This window comes from Mixophyes fleayi, chromosome 3, assembly GCF_038048845.1.
Source record: "Mixophyes fleayi isolate aMixFle1 chromosome 3, aMixFle1.hap1, whole genome shotgun sequence".
Lineage (NCBI taxonomy): Eukaryota > Metazoa > Chordata > Amphibia > Anura > Limnodynastidae > Mixophyes > Mixophyes fleayi.
Window position 1 is genome coordinate 330,724,014 of NC_134404.1, and position 17,366 is coordinate 330,741,379.

At 37.8% G+C, this 17,366-nt stretch overlaps 1 protein-coding gene across 9 annotated transcripts in view; it reads right to left on the reverse strand.

The window, feature by feature from the left end:
* Positions 1-17,366, reverse strand: part of ESRRG (estrogen related receptor gamma) — a 633,225-nt gene that overhangs the window by 112,423 nt on the left and 503,436 nt on the right. For all 9 annotated transcript variants that reach the window (XM_075204251.1, XM_075204255.1, XM_075204249.1 and 6 more), the window contains 2 exons: positions 13,312-13,727; positions 5,013-5,129 (listed from right to left, as the gene is read on the reverse strand). In XM_075204251.1, coding sequence (XP_075060352.1) covers positions 5,013-5,129; positions 13,312-13,727 — 533 coding nt within the window. The remainder of the gene's footprint in view (positions 1-5,012; positions 5,130-13,311; positions 13,728-17,366) is intronic.

Consider the following 17,366-nt stretch of genomic DNA (forward strand, 5'->3'; position numbering starts at 1 on the left):
AGAGCGACACAAAAGAAGCAACTCTGAAGATTTGAAATCCAGGCAGAAACAAGCAATATATTTAGCAAAAGTTGGAGAAAGGCACAACACAAACCCATAAATTAAAGTCACCTAAAGGTGGACAGCACCTTTAACAAAATGACAATCCTATCATGTGCATAGCTAAACCCTATGATCTCCAAACCTGACAGTGTACTAAAGTTTATGCAGGAAAAGTTATCCGGGATTAAATTGAATGTAATATCTACTGGCAATTTCTTGTTGCAGCAGCGTTTGTGCCAGTCCAATCCTGAACGTTTCACATTGCACATCTCTATTTTTTTCCTACTAAATAGATTTGAACTGTCAATTTGGAAGCCCACTGAGCCACCAGCGTGTACCGAACACTGTGACCAACATGGAGTTTGAAGCAGCAAATTTTATTATAGGCCCTGGTAATTGAATTGAACAGATTTACATTTGAATAGATTTGCGGCGCCGTGCTCTCAGACCGCGCATGGGGCTGGAATGTCTATTTTTGAGGAAAGGTGTATTTTAAGATGCAGAATTCTTTTTCCAGCTCAATGCAGGTTCAGATTCACAGAGGAGCTGGGGAATATGTTTACATCCGAGAGGAGAAAACAGCCACTCTGTGTCATTCTAAACTGGTGGGATTTGGTAAAGCTTTCAAAGTGCAATTTGTAGCCCAGAAACTGGCCTGTTTTATCGAAATAACTGTACAGCTCTATTGATTATAGGGCAAAAAGCGAAGTTTTTGCTGGAAAAAAGGCTTTGGCCTATAGGTCAGAGGGTTACCATTGGCGACAAGATTTGACGGGTGTCACCTCTTTAACATACCGCTGGGACCTTTCTTCTGTTATTGCCATCTCAGGATGTTCTCCCTATAACAATTAGACCCTTAAACCTCTGGTTACATCCATGAATCTCAATCGTAATGTTACTACTTGGTAAGAGGGGTACTATAACATGAACCCCAGTCAGCAGGGGCAAACACAGGATTTGTACAGGGGGGTTTCCACACCACGCCACCAGTGGGCGTGACCAGAATGCATGGGGGCGTGGCTATAATTTTAGACAGTGCTTGGCTGCTCTCCAACTCTTCCTATCCCTATAATATACATGGGCAATGCTGCGTGTACTACTGTTAGGTGCTCGCCGCTCTCCCTTTTCAAGCAAAGCCGTGTGAAGCGGGGGCAGGGTCCAGTCACCTCAATTATACAGTGCCCCAGACTTAAAGGGGAGTTTCCAGGCACTAGGAACCCCCCCCACCTCGGTTTACCTATGGTCAGTTACAACTATGTCATTCATAATTATACAGAAACTGAAATGTTGCCCTCAGAATATTTTACATTTGTTACTTTTAGTTGCTGCTGATATAATGTTCATTGGCCTCATTTACCAAATTCACCTTTTTATTTTCACTTACTCAGTAGTGTAGGTCTTTAAACTAGAAGATTAAACCAACATTAAATGCATTTATTTTATATTTTTATTATGCTGCAAAGCGTTTTGGCTCCTAAACTAGAGAAAAAAAATCAGCTTTTTTTCCCACTGTCTATAACCTTTTGCATCTCTGTGGCTGCGTGGAGCATTGTTCAGACGTTTAAAACAAGTTAGGAAGTACCTGGCACGTGAGTGAGGGCTGAGACTGTATTCCGTACATTACCAGCTGTGCGTTATTCACTTCGCATCCAATCTTACATCATTTTTTATTTTTTTTTAAACTGTGAATTTGGCAGCGATCCTCTGTAAAAGTGCCCGCTATAATGCCTGCATAGCAGCTGTAGAGAATAAGGGTACTTCTCCAATGTTATAATCTAATAGAATTATATTTGTAAGAAACTAATATGCCTAATTTTATCATCAATCTGTTGCCTTTTTGTTTTACTGGAATATTTAATCCCAGCTAAATTTAGCAGGTTCCATTAATTCACGCCTGTATTGGCCTCAGATTTCTTTCCTATAGTGTCTGATGGTAAGTGGTTTTCACTGTAACGTCACTATATTGTGGACAGTCCTTTGTGTCACATTGGAGTAAATTTTCATCCTAAAAATGGGAAGGTGGAGGTGTTTCCTATAGCAACCAATCAGATTCTAGCTATCATTTTCCAGAATGTACTAGATAAATAAAAGGTAGAATCTGATTGGTTGCTTTGGGCAACACCTCCACTTTTCTTTCTTTGCAGAGCCACCCTCTATTCATAATTTCCTTATAATTAGATCATTTTTCAATGCACGTCCCTATGTTTAAATGTTTATGTGTAGCAGTCGGAAAAAGGAAGATGTAGTGTAGTTGGATGAGATAGACGCAGGACATGATAAATAATGGATGTTGGGGTGTGGCGGTGGGTGTAAGGGCAAAGTAAATGTATAGGCATATTTGCCTACCCCCCGAAACTTGTTTCCAGGAGAGGGGGCGTGAGGGGGTGGGGTGAGGCAATCACGTCATTTTGGCCCCGCCCCCAGCAATACCATAATTTATGTCGTGGGCGGCGGGGCCAAAGTGGAGCGATTGGCCCTCCAAAATGGCGTGATTCACCGAGAATCGCGTCAAAAGACGGGATTCTTGGTGAATTCCGGGATGCGGGAAAAATGCCAGCTCTCGCGGGAGCCCGGGAGACTGACCCGAATTTCGGGAGTCTCCCGGACTCTCCGGGAGAGTTGGCATGTATGCGTATAGGTGGAAATAATTTACAATATTGGAGAATATTGCAGAGTTAAGAGGACATTTGGAGCATGGTGGCTTAGTGGTTAGCACTTCTGCCTTACAGGACTGCGGTCATGAGTTCAATTCCTGACCATGGCCTTATATGTGAGGAGCTTGTATGTTCTGCCCGTGTTTGCGTGGCTTTCCTCCGGGTGCTCCGGTTTCCTCCCACACTCCAAAAGCATACTGGTAGGTTAATTGGCTGCTAACAAATTGACCTTAATCTCTCTCTCTCTCTCTTCTGTCTGTGTGTGTGTGTACGTTAGCGAATTTAGACTGTAAGCTCCAATGGGATGAGTTCTCTGTACAGCGCTGCGGAATCAGTGGCGCTATATAAATAAATGGTGATGATGATGATGATGAATGATTAAGTGAATGAAAAAAGATATTTATGTGCAAGTATTTCTGGTGTGTGTGGGAATGTAAGATTAAAGGGACATCAACTAGATTGGAAGTGGAAATATAATTACAAATACGATTCAAAACATATATTGAGGCCTTCACTCCATCTAAATACATGCTCAGAAGAGCACAGCGGGGGTCTTGTGAGCGTGAACTGGCGTCGTTGGGCCCTCCGCCAACCTTTGGGTTCCTGCTCGGAATACTCAATAACTGATGTACGCTGGTAGATTCCCAGTCATCTAAGTTAGGTGTTACTATTGGAATATACAATTTACTTTTCCCCTCTAACTTTCCTTTATTGTATCTTCTTGTGCCCCCCCCCCCCCCTAACAATTTACAGATATCTTTCAATATCCCTGAGTTGTTCCTCATCCCTATTTACTACCAATAATCCTGTGTCTGTCAGTACCCCGTCCGCAATCTGTCCCTGTCACTCTCCTCATACTCTCCCATTGTCTGCGTCTGACACTATTGGATTTCTCTAGCCATCTTTCTAGTCTTACAAGTGACTTAGCTCCAATTAAAACAGCAGCTGTCCAGACTGTGTCTGACTGACAGCCATAAAACTGGAGAAACCTGTTTAATACAAGCAAATCAAATAAACACATTCTTACACAGCCCAATGAAAAAGCCATAAACGGTGCTCGCTACTTCTGGAAGGAAACGAAACTTGGAAAACAACTTTTATCATTTAAACAGCCTCATGTATAAAATTATAACGCAAAGGTTCTGCTTAAAACATTTGCGGCCTTATGTAATAAAACAGTGGGAATTAGCACACGTAGAGAGTTAGTTGCTAACATCACTCAAATCTGCATGGAACCCAGAGTTACCAATCAGACACTTGTTTTTATTGTTTAACTTATGTTAGATAGATACAAGCTGATTGCTGATTGGATGCTGTAGATTTAGTGCCAAATTCGCACCATTGAGCAATAACCTTCAGGGGTTTCTACCCCTACTAATCAATCAGTTATTAGATTTGATTATTCTACCATAAGTTGCACTAATTAAAGCTAATATCTTGCGGACTGCTGTAGGCTGTAGCATAGTTTGACAAAAAAACTAATAATAATAATTAAAGAGACAAGGGAGTGCAAGGCGGAATTGAATTGGCCGTGGGGTGCCACGATGTGTCTCCGGAACAGTCCACAGGGACACATGGCGGCAGAGTTTTTACTAAAATCTCCACCCGTTTTCCCTCGTGTCCCATAGAGACGCGAGTGAGAATAAGCAGAGATTTCTGTACTCTATCACCCGGCAATGTGCACAGCCAGATATCAAGGCGATGTCCGGGGCACCTTGCGGCCAATTGAATCCCCCCTCCCCCCCCAAGACTGTCAGTAGCACTAGCAGTCACATCAACCACTTATATAGAAACTGTTGTACAGCAGAAAAGTGTTAATCATTTTGCTCATCAACTTTGCTGATGCACTTAGCTTTAGCTTAATTTAAACATATCCCAAACATGAATTCCCCAACCTACATGAACACGCACCCCAGAAATACTGTTGGTGCATTAATCTAATATTTAGTCTGCTGAAGGTATTCCACTATTATTTTTCTTTTCTGGCATGTAAAAAACATTTTGGGCTAGATTTACTAAACTGGGGGTTTGAAAAAGTGGAGATGTTGCCTATAGCAACCAATCAGATTTTAGCTGTCATTTATTTAGTACATTCTGCAAAATGACAGCTAGAATCTGATTGGTTGCCATAGGCAACATCTCCCATTTTTCAAACCCGCAGTTTAGTAAATATACCCCTTAGTCAGAGTAAACACGATCAAACATAGTCATATTGCAACCTCTAAAAAAAAAAATAAAGGCTGCAAAACTGATATTCCTATCGATCTTTTTATTTTAATGCACAATGATTTGAAGAGATATAACGGTGTGCCCTACCTTCTTTCAGCATCCCAACTTTTAAACACTTCATGAAGCGGCAGGCTTGGCACGACTTGCGTCTGCGCTTTGTGATTTCACATTCGTTCGTGGCCGGGCAGCTGTACTCTATGTTTCCTGTGTTGAAAAGAAAAATGTAGATGACATCATGTTTTACATCCCAAATACAACCTGAATGCTTTATACATAATACGCAAGAAAAATAAATATATATAAATATATTAATGGGGCAACACGGTGGCTAAGTGGTTAGCACTTCTGCCTTACAGCACTGGGGTCATGAGTTCAATTCCCGACCATGGCCTTATCTGTGTGGAGTTTGTATGTTCTCCCCGTGTTTGCGTGGGTTTCCTCCGGGTGCTCCAGTTTCCTCCCACACTCCAAAAACATACTGGTAGGTTATTTGGCTGCTAACAAATTGACCCTAGTCTGTGTATCTGTCTGTGTGTGTGTGTGTGTGTTTGTTAGAGAATTTAGACTGTAAGCCCCAATAGGGCAGGGACTGATGTGAGTGAGTTCTCTGTACAGCGCTGCGGAATTAGTGGCGCTATATAAATAAATGGTGATGATGATGATTCTGTCATGTTAAATTATTATAAACAGTGCATACTGACATCATTACTCACATGTTTTGATTAGTAATATTATTGTTTCGGGAATTTATTTAAAACACGTGAGAGGAACAACAACTTTTACAGTATATAATAAAAGTAATCTTAAAACTCGGTGTGGTTAATAAAAGAACAATGCCTTTAAATGGTCATGGAGCTCTTTGATGAATTCAAATATTTCTATGACAGTCAGACACAGATTATAATATACAGCCCTATACATTATATATTTAATTTGTTGCCATAATTTATTGTATGTTACTCCTTCTGCTAATCATTAGATATCCATTTCTTTAATTTAATTCTGTGCATTTTCTTTTTTTTTGTTATAGTTAAATAAACACATGGAAACCATAGTTTGACGTTTATGTTTTGTTTTTGTTTTTTTTTCTCTATTTGAAAGTCATTGTTCCAAGTGCCCAGGGTATTGTAGTGAATTCTTCCAAGCTTGTGTAGGACAGCTGGTGCCCTCTTTGGATAATACATTGAGAAAGCTTGCTGGGGGCGGAGGTCAAGCTGTTGGTCCAGACATCTTGCGATAAACAGCATCCTCTCAATGGCTCGTTTGCATACATCCTACTTTACATACCCGAGTTAATGGTTAAAAGTTACAAGTTAAAAGGTTAATAAAGCAGCAGCCATGATTTATTAAAACGTACATGTCCTGTTATTCGAAAATGAGGCTGTGAGTAATGCATAGCTCATTTACAATTGGAACGGAAAGTCTATTTTTCCAAGGAGCTTAGCCCTGTCTTGCTTACAGAACTCTCCCTACTTTTGTAACCCTTCCCCCTGTGATTAAGTGCATTAGTATCTTAATGAAAATGCATTCTGTTTATTGGCCTCTTGGGAAGGGGGAGGTCAGCACAGCAAATGCATAAATTGTCATGAGAGACAGTCAGAGCATAATTGCAATCTTACTTCTCCTTGTTTGCAGCTCCCAGGGTCCATCCTTGGCCCCCCAAGTAACATGTGCACATTTTAGTAATTAGCATAGAGTCTGCCTGGGACCACAGCATTGATGAAATATTTCAGAGTTAATCACACTTTGTAAACACTGATTCATATTGACTTCCTTTCTGCGGACTGATGGCTCCTCATTAAATATCACATTAGCGGATTGCAGGACTGAGTCAAATGCTTGGCTAGTGCTAATTCGACGGCAAGAAATGGAGACGTGCGTTTGTTGAAAATGTGCTAAGTGGTCATGATAAAGAAATCTGTCAACACTACAGATAAGAGTGCCACAATTTTCTATATATCGGCAATGTGCTATAAGATATTGTGTAATGGTCGTAGAATTGTTACATCGCGCCTACACAAGAGAGACGTCAGCCTTAACTCAGATCTGATATCCACCTTGTCATTGACTAATCTCTAGCATCATTTTGGAGAGTATATTTTTTTCCATTTTACTAATATCTCTTATAAGATGTTGGCATATTATTTAGAATTTGCAACCGTGTTTTAGAAATTAATGAATTCAAATATGAATACTGTACTCCCAAAAATAGACACATAGGGGAAGATTCAGTTCTCCAGATGTCTACACATTGACGCGATGTCCAGCAAGAAATCCTCACTCATTTTTCCTCGCTCCCCAAAGAGGTGTGAAAAATGAATGGAGATTCCTTACAATAATAGGCGGCAAAGGGCGTAGACAGACATCCCGGTGACGTCTGGTGGCACCTCCCACTGAATTTAATCTGCCACATTATCTGATTGTAACAGGTATCTGTTATATTTGTCCGATTTACAGAGAGTTTGCAGGAGCTGATAAATAGTTTTGCTTATTAATAAATATTTTCAGTATATCTATATAAGTGTCAAACTTTAGTGGACACAATGATGGGTGAAAATATATTACAGTGATAAATTATTTAAATATATGATCAAGATGGCAAAATGTTGCTTTGTAGAAAATGACATTGGTATTTACACTGAAGGACAATGGACAGCAGCCGCGACCTTATTTACGTACAAAGATGCCATTTGCGTATTGAGGCATACTAGATGAGCACTATCTACCTGAACAGAGCACGACAAGGAACTTATCCTGAGATGGCCACACAAGCTATATGTTGACACATGTGGGCGGTCACATGGTCCAGGCATCGCTATTCAATAATAGTGCCTAAGAGAAGCACTGTCTATCTAGTCACTGTGTGCTCTGCTCTCCTTTTGGGGGGGGGGGGCATGGTCTCACAAACACATTGACCCAATTTACTACCCTGATAGACATTTCGGAACTGAATTTAATTTTCATGTGTTAGGATTGGGCTGCTGCTTTGTGCGATAGAAATCTATTGCATAGAGAAAGGAAGAAGGAAAAAGAAAACTATATATAAGCATTAGTTTAAATATATATTTAAAATAATGTTAACTGAAGTGGAACGTCACACTTTTACCTCAAAGCAATGTAAGAATGTCTTGAATTGCATAACTGACACCATTCATGGGGGTAGATTTATCAAACCTTTTAAAAAGGAAAAGTGGAGGTGTTCCTCATAGCAACCAATCAGATACTAGCTATCATTTATCTAGTACATTCTATAAAATGATAGCTAGAATCTGATTGGTTGTCATGAGGAACACCTCCACTTTTCCTTTTTTAGAAGGTTTGATAAATCTAACCCAATGAAGTAGTGGCGGATCCAGAGAGGGGAGATCCGGGCAATCGCCGCCCCTAGCAGGAGCCAACCGGCACATGTATACAGTGTGCTGCTGCAGGCATCCCACTACTGCTATGAGTGAAAAATGAGAGATGCAGGAAATCGCTCCTCCTAAAAATAAAAATATTGGTCTGTCCCTTACATGAAGTTTTATGAACTTGTGGTGCATTTGAGATGCAGACAGGTGTTAGTCAGCACCTGGGGGTCCTATATCCTACAAGATATCCAAGTCCAGTCACTTTTTAATTAGTATTATTATACATAGGAAATCGCATAAATAGGCACGAAACAAAATTTGCTTTGATATTACATGGAGAAAAAAATATCTGGCCGTTCGTCCTTCCAGATGAGGTTGGGTAGGGACAGATGGTTTACTGGGCACATACTATGAGCTTGTTTTATGCCTATTTCCCTCCATGGTTGCAGATGAATCTGTGCTTTGAAGTGAACAAAACCAACATGGTTTCTGTGATGTCTAAACCGAGATGACAAAAACGATAAAACAATTTGAAGTAAACCTTGGCCTGGTCCACCAACAAAATAGTTCTGGGCTCTGTTTAATTGAAAAAAAAAATAATCTTGTGTAACATTAGTTTGTATTTTGCTGACTAATAGAATCTTACAGAACAGATTGTCATAGGGTCCAGACAGGTCTCCTCACTCAGAAGATAGTTATATGTTCCTAATGTAGGTTTACAGCTGGCAGTGGGGGCTGGAACATGTATATTAGTAAAATGTTCCACAACGTGTGTCATTAATGGCTAAATGTAACGTTTGTTGAAAGGGTTGTAACACTTTTTTGAAAAAGTCATATATAGTAGAACTACTCCTACTCATGTATACAATTGCTGTCTGAAGTCCTCCTCACAAGTTATAATGAATTTTTTTTAAAGTGCAAAGTGAAACTGTAGAAAGAGATTTTTTTTTTTCATACTTCCTTAAATTGTTTGAAAACTTGAAAACAAGATTTATGCAGAGGTCAGGTCATGTTTGCAATGAAGAGAATTTTTTAAATGATATCTTCAATCCAAATAAAAAAATGCAGCTTATAAGTGCAGAATGCACAACACCGGATCTGATCTACTCACAGGGCAATTTAGTCAAACGCTTAGGGACAGGAACTCACAGTGGCTGAGCGCCAAGCCTGGAATAGTCATTTTGTTTTGTATATGTTATTTGACTGTTCTTTTACTGATCTACAGCATTAATAAAATATATTAATTTTCCATTGAATTTGTATAGGTGCATGTGCAAATCTATCTATCTATCTATCTATCTGTCTATGTAATATCTATCTATCTATCTATGTAATATATATCTATCTATGTAATATCTATCTATCTATGTAATCTCTATCTATCTATTTGTCTATATAATATCTATCTATCTATGTAATATCTATCTATCTATCTATCTATGTAATATCTATCTATCTATGAAATATCTATCTATGTAATATCTATCTATCTATTCATCTATCTATCTATGTAATATCTATCTATCTATCAATCTATCTATCTATGTAATATCTATCTATCTATCTATGTAATATCTATCTATATATCTATCTATGTTATATCTATCTATCTATCTATGTAATCTCTATCTATCTATCTATCTATGTAATATCTATCTATGTAATATCTATCTATCTATGTAATATCTATCTATATATCTATCTATGTAATATCTATATATGTAATATCTATCTATCTCACATCTATATATGTAATATTTATCTATCTATCTCATATCCATCTGTGTAATATCTATCTATCTATCTATCTATCTATCTATCGCTGTCTGTCTATTTATCTGTATATTGCATCATTTACTTTTAATCATACTCATGTGATATATATTATATCACACAGTTTATTTAATCTAAGTTTCCATGCCCTGTAGCTCTCTAACTTATTCCCATTGTAAAATTTAATACCTGTATGCCATAAATGCCTAATGCTACTTGTCAGATAAAATGCTTATTTTAAAACCTGTGTGAAAAATGTCTTGTTATTGTTCTGTTAATGAGATTAGAAAAATTAACGCTTAGGAGAGACAGCGAGTGGACTGAATAATTACTTCAAGGCACCAGGGTCATTCTAGTAAAATGTTCATCGAGTGGAATTCTCTTCGGCATCAAGCAGTGATACAGTCTTTTAGGAAGATTGTTGAAACTGTGATTCTGACCGATAAAAAAGTATAATTCTGAATTAATTGGATACAGTAGCAGAAAACTTCAGGCACAATTAGTTTGTATTATTAATGATTAAACTTGTGGCTTCGTGTTTATAAAACCATAGTGATATTTTATTATAATACACCACAAATCTGCTGTATATACTAATTTACACTGCATCATTATATTGAATAATATAGGCCAGTGAGGCTGGCTACAACTCACTACATGGTGGAGACTGATTAAAACTCCCATCATGCACTGCCATCCCATATTATAAGGTATTATGCAAGATTTATGTTTGGTAAAATCCTTAAAAATAAGGTTTTAACTAACAATTGGTGCAATTTACTTTTACATGTGTTGTCTTTTTTTTTCCCAGTTACTGTAATAAAAACTCCCATCAGGCATTATTACAATAAAATGTGCAATAGCTCTAAGGGTTGTCTCCTATTAACTGATGGTGGAAGAAGTTTCAATCAGGACTAAAACTTTGACTGCAGAACAATGTTTTAGTGTGCAACCCATATTCAACCCACAGAATGTGCTACTTATTATAAATATATTGTAAGTTTAGTGCCTTTTTTTCCATAATAAAATATATAGGTTAAAAGTGTTTGGTTGTCTGTGGAATTGATTATTTTAACCTTATTTTTCCTTTTTTTTTTAACAATTATATTTTTGGATGAATTAGCCAGTGGAAGCCAAAGAAGGATCTGCGTCAATGGCTCCTAAGTTTGGGACAAGTCCCGACTTAGGGTCTGACTCATTAAGGATCTTAACTTAAGAAACTTCTTATTTCAGTCTCCTGGACAAAACCATGTTACAATGCAAGGGGTGAAAATTAGTATTCTGTTTTGCACATAAGTTAAATACTGACTCTTTTTTCATGTAGCACACAAATACTTGATAGCTTATTTGTACACTGAAATGTAAAGTTGATATTTGTGTGCTACATGAAAAAACACCTTGCATTGTAACATGGTTTTGTCCAGGAGACTGAAATAAGAAGTTTCTTAAGTTAAGATCCTTAATGAATCAGGCCCTTAGATTCTATGTCTATGCAGAAGGAGAAATGTCTGTTCTATCCACGATAAACAAACTTAATAGAAAGGTCTAAAACATAAAATCTGCAGAGGTGACAACACGATACTCATAGCTTGGGTCCTGATACCAACCATTACGTTGGCATTTGTAGTAAAAGGCATGTTTGAAGGGCAGCCAGATTGATCAATCACGGAGTGACGCCAAATGTGGGTAATAATAACCAGTCTAATCGCGACTCCGGATAACAAGGAAAATGTTATCATGATACACAAAAGCCACAAGGTTTACTTTTATTTACTCTCCATTCTAATGGAAAAGTGGCGTTCGTTTGTCGTAGGTCAGACCGGGCCAGGTCCTTGTCAACAAACACACAAGCTGCAGCCACTCCGGTCGTGTGGAGTGTCCATTAAACCCTTTATCTCCGGTCTGGAAATTAGTTTATCTTTATGCAAATACCGTAATCGCATCATTTTATATCATAATGGTAGTGCTGAATAGGAAAGATTACTGTACAGTTTCCACAGATTGACTGATATTGCTAGAGTGGTTTATAGGTAAACACTGATTTAACGCAAGAAATAAGAGTCCCGCATAGTTCATTAGGGTGTATTATTAGGAATGCAAACACTATGCCTGTAAAATAAAGTTTATATAAAAATATATTAAACATATTTAAATATATTCATGTATTAAATATAATAATCTGACCATGAAGTTATAATTTTTATAATTTTTTCATTCTTTTCTTTCATATCTTAACTTGACCCTTTTCACTATTGTACCTGTATATTGAGCTCGGCCTTTACATATTCACAATATGAACCTTTCTACCTGTGTTCTAGTATAGATCAATCTGTTACCTGCTCCCTAATATGTCTATGCCCTTGTGCCACTGTTGTTATGTGCCGAGATGTTATGTGGCCAGTATTCCTATGTCATCCTTTACCTGTGTGCTATCACGGGTCACCATTGGTTTTCTACATATGTCTATGCCATGTATGATCCCCAATGTGCCCAATTTGTTAAGTGTGTGACTAAGTTTCCTATGTCACAGTGTCACTATTTACCTGTGGGCCATTAGCAATGGGTAAAATTTGGTAGAAATTTTCAATGCTTGTTTTACCGTATATAGATAGTTGCCAAAGTTGAAGAATATCAACACATTTTATACTTCAACTGCTAGAGCCCAGTTTGTGGTTTTGATGGTTGATGCAACTTAGTGAACCGTTCGAGAATGGCGGGTGATGGTTTGACATGATATTCAGTCTGAAAGCCATTGTACATTACCTGCTTTACCTGTATGTAACACATATGAGCCATGACCAAGCTACTTTAATTTTAATTTTGATCCAAGAATTAGCCAAGTTACAAGCAGTAATGGAACGCAAGCTTAGTTTTACAGATTAAGGGCCCCTCTTCCTCCATTTGAAATGGTGGAAGGAATTAAAGTAGTATGTATACAATTGTAAATATTATGGAATCAGTTGCAACCTTGAGTACTGGTTTTAACTGATTATATCAATGAATTAAACACATCCCAAATACCTATAGTGTTAAGATGTGTTGTATTGGCTTTAGAATATGTTGAACATCTTAAAGTAGGTCAAAATAGCCAACTTAAGTAGCACAATATGGGCACTATAGAACAGAAGACGTGTGAAACTGGAAATCTGGGCAGATAACTGATTCCATAAGCTTGAGCCTACATTACCCCTTTGCAGATGACTCAGGACACCAAATATGTCTAAAATCATGGCTTTATTAGTCTGATAAAAGAAACAAGCACCAACCTTGAATTGTCCTTTTGAAAAAAGCCTTGCAGGCCTCGCATGAAGCCACCCCATAATGGTAACCCGATGCTATGTCGCCACACACCAGACACAGTCTTTTGGGCATTGCATTGAGCATATATTCACATTTGGTTTGTGATTCTTCAGCAATGGTGCTAGAGCAGTCATCGTATCTTTTCCTGACAGGTCCATTGCCTCCAAGACCCGGAGCTGATGGGTACAAGGGTGGAGAGTCCAGTCCATTCTGATGCCCATTCATTGTAGAACTGTAGCTCCCACTGGCGTCTGACGAGCCACCTGGACTATGATGGTTGATACTGTCCGTCAGGGAAGCTGGGCTGGAGGGTTCCGTCTTGATGTATGACGAGCAGCTTGAATCAATGTGTCGATCTTTGCTTGACATTCTGCAGAGAAGCCTGCATGGTAATAAGGAGACAAGAAGAGAGAGAAGGCTCCGTTTAATAAAAGAAAGCTTCCTGTTCTTTAAGATTGGTCTGTAGGGACTAAAGACTGCACATCATTCATTCATCAGTCAATAACTCTTGTTGTACATGAAGGTAATCAGCATAAGGCCATGACAGAGATTTAACAATGTTACAGACAGGCAGTAAACAAAAACTTTAAAAAGCCCAAATCCCCTTTCCCAAAGGTAAGACTGCTTGTCAGCAGGCAGAATTGTACATGTGAAATGTAGAGTACACTGGTCTTACGATGCTGGTGACTTAACCCAAAATTAAAAATAGGTGAAATTAAAAGGTGCTGAAAGAAACAATTTAATTTCTAATATCAAAATGTTAAATCTGTTTTTAGTTGATCATTTAAAATCAAAATTACTCTGTCACAGTATTGGACTGGATAAAGAAATTTCATCTCCTGGAAATTTTAGCTATAGAATCCGATGATTGTAAAATAATGTAAGTAGCACCAGTGGTCGAAGTGGAAATTTAGAAGTGGTGGCATGGAATATGTAAGTGAAAGAAATTTGATAGTTTTATCATGAAGACCAGGGGAGGGCTGGCAAAATTTAGCCCGGGGGGCAAGACTTGACTCAGCAGCCTATTAAGAACATTCTAAATAAAAACAAGAATGCAGGTAGACCCAGCCCAAGGTTGTCCACCATGGGATCGGCCAGAGGGGTCAGATGCCCCCCAGCCCAGCCTGCCCCTGATGAAGACAGTGGGAGAAGTGCCGTTATAGCACACCACCGTATACCAGCCCACTTCCACCACTGAGTAGCACACAACAATTTATACTTTAAGTAAATTAATATCAAGTATAATATCAAGATGTTTGTGCAATTGGTCTTGAAACACATGCATTTTAGGAAATCTATAGAATTTAGAAGACTAATTGTTTCTAAACACTATTCCATGCTACTAGAGACTACCAACCTCTGAGACCCCATGTCAGCCGTAGTAGACACTATCAGACACTAACATGGAGTTAGAAATCGGCAGGTGCACATTAAAGGATCAGTTTCATTCTAGAAATTATACATCAAAATGAAGTAGACTAATACAACGAATACAGTAATATATTTCTAGGAAACGATAAAATATGCTTTTTATATTTAAAACTTTCTCTTCTGCCTCCCCCAGATCATAACTTGTGATTGGTCCTCACACATTCCTTCCACCACCATTTAAAGGTGGTAACTTAATTGATGAGCCCTGGGAAAAAATGGCTGCAGCAGCCCCTGGTACTCCGTCTAGGGCGGCCTCAGACCCTACTAGGTGGGAGCCCACCTTTAAATGTTTGAACAGTTGCATACATAACACTTTTTAGCAATTAATGATGCCACAGCCAACTTAAACAAATATTTGTAACGAATATTGTTTTGTGGAGCTAAAATAGACAAAGTATAGGGATCTGCTTTAATAATCCATTGCTTATAGTACGTGTATAATAATTTGGACCTTAATAGAATTTGCAACCTTCTAAGAAAAAACAGAAAATAGGTCCAGTAAATGTCTCATTTTCTTAATATGTCTGCAACTTACAACCGTTAACACTAATTACAACCCTACAACTGTCTTGACTTCCCATGCTCTCATGGCTCAGGCCAACATTTGAAAGAAAGTGGCTCAGCTTTGACTTACAGCAGCTCTGTGAATTCCTTTTAATTTAGAGCACTTACAAAACCACTTATTACCTTATAATTACTGGACTGCTCTCGCATACATTATGATCTTAGGCTAGAGTTAGGAGTTATTAGGGTACTAAAATACGCTCCCTTTTACTCTCTCTCTCCCCGGCAGTGAATTTTATGCAGCCATGATTAAAACATTCATTCAGATTCATCCCTCGCAACCAGGCTTACGCTAGATATTGCAGATTCCTCTTTTTGTAACAATGCCAAGAGCTCCTCTTTCCTGCCCCCAGTTACTGCTAAAGTTGTCTGTCCAATCAGATAGCAGCTTGTGTCTGCCTACCATTTGTCATTTCTATTGCTCTACTACAAGACGGTGAATGAGGTTGTTTAGGAAAGAGTTGGACAAAATAAGCTGTTTTAAATTATGTTTCGCATTAAACGACTAGAACTTTTTAGGGCTCGATTTTTTTTATTCCAAATGAAGTAGTCTCTATACAATGTTTAACTCTCTGCCAGCGAAAACCCTGTTCGACCAATATATTTTCACTTCATTAAAAGCTTCTAGTTCAAGATTCCAATCAATGGCGGTACCATTTTGATTACCCCTTCAAACATAATGCTAGCCCCATTATTTTTTAAATGTTTTCTGTCAATTTAGCTCTCTTTATCACATTGTTCTGTTTACAGGTGTATCTGTTGCCTTTTCTTAATTAATTTAAATATTTTATATACCCAGGGTTTGGAAATCATTTTCTGCCTAATGTGATGGTTAGAACATCTTATCCAATATTTATATATTTCACTCCAACATTTGGAATATATATTCTATGGTTTATATCTTCTTAGCAAATTTTTAGGACATCTTATCTAAGGTTCAGAACGCTGAGTCCAGGACTAACAATGTCACATGAAATTATTATATCATCTTGTGGGAGGTTTAGAACATCTTATCCAACATTTATATCTTCTTATCAAAGGTTTAGTATGTCTAATCTAAGGTTTAGAACATCTAATCCAAGAATAAAAATGGTACATGAAAGTATTATAGCATTTTATGGAGGGTTTAGAACATCGTATCCAAGATTTAGATCTTCATATCAAGTTTTAGAATGTCTAATCTAAACTTTGGAACACCTAATCCAAGCCTCAAAATTATCACATGAAAGTATTAAGGTATCTTGTTGAAGGTTTAGAATGTCTTATCCAAGATTTATATATTCTTATCAAAGGTTTAGGATGTCTTAGCTAAACTTTAGAACATCAATAAGACGTTATTATACATTAAAGCGACATAATTATGAGGGTTTAGAATGTCATTTCCAAGATTTAGATCTTCAAGGTTTAGAAAGTCGTATCCAAGGTAGATCTTCCTATCCAAATTTTAGAATGTCTGATCTAATCTTTGGAACGTCCCATTCAAGGTGTAGAAAACATGATACTAGATTTAGAACATATTATCCTTCTTGTTTACGGTTTATAAGGTCTCATCAAAAATGTAAAACATCCCACAATGTTTACCTCTACTGATAAAAGTCTTATAAATACAATACACATATCTTTGGAGATGTTCGCTGGTGATATAGCTTGTTACTCCAATGTCCTTTTGACAGGTGAACATGTGGAACTCCAATGCATTATATGTCTGATGTCTCTGCCCCTTTGGGACACCCCTTCATTAAATTACCATTATAGTTTTGTCACCATGAACTTGCTCATCGGTATTATTATAACATTACCCAGAGCTGTGTTAGTTAGTTGTACTCAAGTTAGGCTTAGGCAAATATTGGCAGTATATGTTTTTAATAACAGCTGCACCTTTACTGCCTCTGTACTATAAATAATAATTAATTATGAAAAAAGAGAATGTTACTAATTCAATTTCCTTCCGTTTGAGGGAGAATAGTTTGGAAATCTTTGCCTAATTTATTTCTGAGGATGACACAAAGTAGCTTTCGGTTCTACT